The 3697-nt window shown below is 38.9% G+C and overlaps 2 protein-coding genes across 2 annotated transcripts in view; one reads left to right on the forward strand and one right to left on the reverse strand.

The window, feature by feature from the left end:
• LOC115302071 (olfactory receptor 4M1) overlaps nucleotides 1-3697 on the forward strand; it is a 153304-nt gene that overhangs the window by 43832 nt on the left and 105775 nt on the right. The gene's annotated exons all lie outside the window — the stretch shown is intronic.
• Nucleotides 581-1537, reverse strand: LOC115302255 (olfactory receptor 11G2-like). The gene has a single exon (XM_029952210.1). The coding sequence runs from the start codon at nucleotides 1535-1537 to the stop codon at nucleotides 581-583; it is 957 nt and encodes a 318-aa protein (XP_029808070.1).

Below are 3697 nucleotides of genomic sequence, written 5' to 3' on the forward strand. Positions count from 1 at the left end.
AGTTTATGAAAAGCCCACAGCCAATATTATCCTCAATGGGGAAAAACTGAGAGCTTTCCCCCTGAGATCAGGAACACGACAGGGGTGCCCACTCTACTCTCACCACTGTTGTTTAACATAGTGCTGGAAGTCCTAGCATCAGCAATCAGACAACAAAAAGAAATAAAAGGCATCAGAATCGGCAAAGAAGTCAAGCTTTCACTTTTTGCAGATGACATGATACTCTACATGGAAAACCCAATTGACTCCACCAGAAGCCTTCTAGAACTGATCAATGAATTCAGTAAAGTTGCAGGATACAAAATCAATGTACAGAAATCAGTTGCATTCCTATACACCAAAAATGAAGCAGCCGAAAAGGAAATTCAGAAACTGATCCCATTCACGATTGCACGAAAAACTATCAAATACCTAGGAGTAAACCTAACCAAGGATGTAAAAGACCTATATGATGAAAACTATAGAAAACTTATGAGAGAGATTGAAGAAGTCACCAAGAAATGGGAAAACATTCCCTATTCATGGATCGGAAGAATAAATATTGTGAAAATGTCATTCCTACCCAAAGCAATTTACACATTCAATACAATTTCTGACTACCATGTTCAGTGCCAAAGATTTTCCTCAGAGCAGTCTTCATTTCCTTGTTCCTGAGGCTATAAATTAGAGGGTTACAGAGGGGTGTTATCACAGAATAAAACAAGGTCACAATTTTCTGCATTTGCACTGAGTGTCCTGATCCAGGACTAATATACATCACCAAAACAGAGCCAAAAAACAGGATCACCACTGCTAGATGAGAAGCACAGGTGGAGAAAGCCTTGCGTTTGCCTGCTGCTGAGGGCATCCTTAGCACGGCCACAATCACCAGAGCATAGGAACAAAGAACAAAGAGAAAAGTTCCAACCATAAAAATAGCATTGAAAGTAGAATAAATGAACTGCGTCATGGTGTCTTCAGAACAGGACAGCATCATCAATGGGACAGGATCACACACGAAGTGGTTGATGGTATTTGGGCCACAGTAGGGTAAGTGTGCAATGAGAACAACTGGGGTTAGGAAGACGATGAACCCGCATGACCAGCCAAAGATGGCAAGGCCCGTGTACAGCTGTTCCGTCATGATGCGTGGGTAATGCAGAGGGCGACAGATGGCAAGGTACCTGTCAAAGGCCATGATGCAAAGGAAGAGGCCCTCATCACACCCGAAAGAGAAGAAGAAGTAGAACTGTGCAAAGCAGTTCACAAAGGAAATGGACTTGCTTGTGGACAGGAAGTTGGCCAACATGTTAGGGACAGTCGTGGTGACGTAACATATTTCCAGGAGAGAGAAATTGCCCAAGAAGATGTACATGGGAGTGTGAAGACGCTGGTCCCACCTCACTGCACAGACAATGGCTGCATTCCCCATGAGGGTCAGGGTGTAGACGACAGAGAAGAGCCCGAAATAGAGGAGCTGCATCTGTGGGCTTGAGGGAAAGCCCATGAGGATAAAGTGGCTAACGGAGTTGGTGGTTTCTGTGCTGGACACATTCATTGATCTGCAAGACATGGAGATGGCTTGGTTATTGCTGGATTATCTTACTGGAGTATTCTGGTTCTCCCTGGAAACACCAGTTCTTGACCATTTTTAATAAAGTAATAAACCATGAGGTTTGTGTTAATACAGCAGAGCTGTGAGGCTCACAAGCTGTTCCCCAAAGCATGATTTCATTTGATAAGATGTAAGTAATATTATAAATCAAAACATGGTGTGACGCTATCATTAAACCAGGTTGGGAGACTGAATTACATATTAGGAGTGCAAAATTGATCTTTCTTTCTAAAGCATAATGTTAATCTATTATAATTAGTAATATTGATAAGAATAGCAAATGAATTTCTACTTGTATTAAGACATTTAAAAAGGTTCTTTCTCACTGATATACAGTGAAAGGACTCAAGGAATATTCTTTTTTGGTTGTTTATGCTACTGCCAAGTGATGACCAAAAGGGCTCTCTCATAGATGGTTCACTACATGACTAGACATGTTTGGTACATAAAAAAATGTTTTCTCTCTATCCAACCTTTGTATTGAGCTTCATAGCGTGGGGAAGAGCCTGACACTTTGGCACATCCAAGTTTGTTGTTACTGAATCATGGCTTAAGTTGTACATGTGTTTTTTCCTTAGAGATATAGTCTGGCTATCACATTTAGCATCTAATGTGGAAGGACTGCTGTTTTGCTCATGGGGCTGTGTAGACTGTGTCCAATCTGAATGCAAGCTGGTGGCTCAGTCTATATGTTTCCTATAGCATTCATATCATATCAGATGGCAGTGTAGTGCAGGTACCAGGATTTCTCCAATTAAGAGAGTTTGTGTGTGTGTGTGTGTGTGTGTGTGTGAGAGAGAGAGTTTGTGTGTGTGTGTGTGTGTGTGTGTGTGTGTTTTCTCCCTTTGCTGAAAGACAAAGTATCTCCCTTGATGTGTTGTGATTGTAAGGTAAGATTTATTTTTAGGAGATGATTTAGGATTTTTATCCTGAAGAATTGTAGGATTTTTCTCATTGAATTTGTTATGTAGGATCTGAGAAAGGATTAAATACCATCTTTTATATGGAATGCAAGGTGTGGAACTAGTGAGTGGTGCTCGAAATGAAAAACAGTGTGTTTTTAACTTGACTATATGTAAATTGTAGTTAAGTATGTATAGAAAGAACAGAATATACAGAAACAAAGAGAAAATGTATAAGATTATTATTAATGTAAGAGGCTATTGATATTCCTAAGTTTCAAAAATCTCTTACCTACAGGATGCCCACATATTAATTTGCTGCATTCTTTTGAAGAAAATGATTTCTAATATGTCCATCAAGGCTTAGTGGTTATCTGCATAACTCATTTGACCGAATTTTTAAAACTCATTTATTTTTGTCCTTTTTCCTCTGGCCTGCTTCCAAATACATTATTAATCTACTCTAGGCAATTTTAATTAAAATTTTGATTGAAAACAGGACACTAACAGTGGTATATCATATTTGTATCAGTACTCACCCTGTTTGTGTCTCGTGTTACAGTATTTCTTGGGAATCCTACTTGTATAAAGTGGAAATCCAAAGAAGAACCTATAAATGCAAGGAACAGCACACAGATGCTGAATGGTTTTGTCATTAAAGGAAATTATTTCACATAATATCAAGGCACATTAAATTAGTAAGTTGAGAGCAATATATGATGTAGATATTATCAGTGGAATCATAAATTTGTTATTTTATTTCTGTTGAAACAGCAACACAGTTCATTTATTCATCGCTAGTAATTTATTAGTTATACATTTTCACACAGAATTCCCAGAACCTCTTTTTCTTATAAGATTTTTTTAAGTGTTTGTCTATCATTTTGAGAGAGAGAGAGAGAAATACAGAGAAAGAGAGGGAGTGAGGGAGAGAGAGAGAGAAAGTATGCATGGGAGGGAGTGTGATAGAGAGGGAGATAGAGATCGCAAATCAGACTTCACTCTCTGAGCTGTCAGCACAGAACCTGATGTGGGACTTGAACCCAGGAACCGTGAGAACATGACCTGACCAAAATCAGACACTCTTCTGACTGAGCCAACTAGGCACCCCTACCCCAAACCTTTTTGTAAATAATACTTATTTTTATATTTTAAAGAGATAAGGGTGCTAGATACATGTATTTCCTAGACTGTGTGAAAC

This window comes from Suricata suricatta, chromosome 9 (genome assembly GCF_006229205.1).
Source record: "Suricata suricatta isolate VVHF042 chromosome 9, meerkat_22Aug2017_6uvM2_HiC, whole genome shotgun sequence".
Taxonomy (NCBI): domain Eukaryota; kingdom Metazoa; phylum Chordata; class Mammalia; order Carnivora; family Herpestidae; genus Suricata; species Suricata suricatta.

What these genes read in the sequence shown, in the direction of transcription:
- LOC115302255 (XM_029952210.1), bottom strand. Translation starts at nt 1,537, where the DNA reads ATGAATGTGTCCAGCACAGAAACCACCAACTCCGTTAGCCACTTTATC.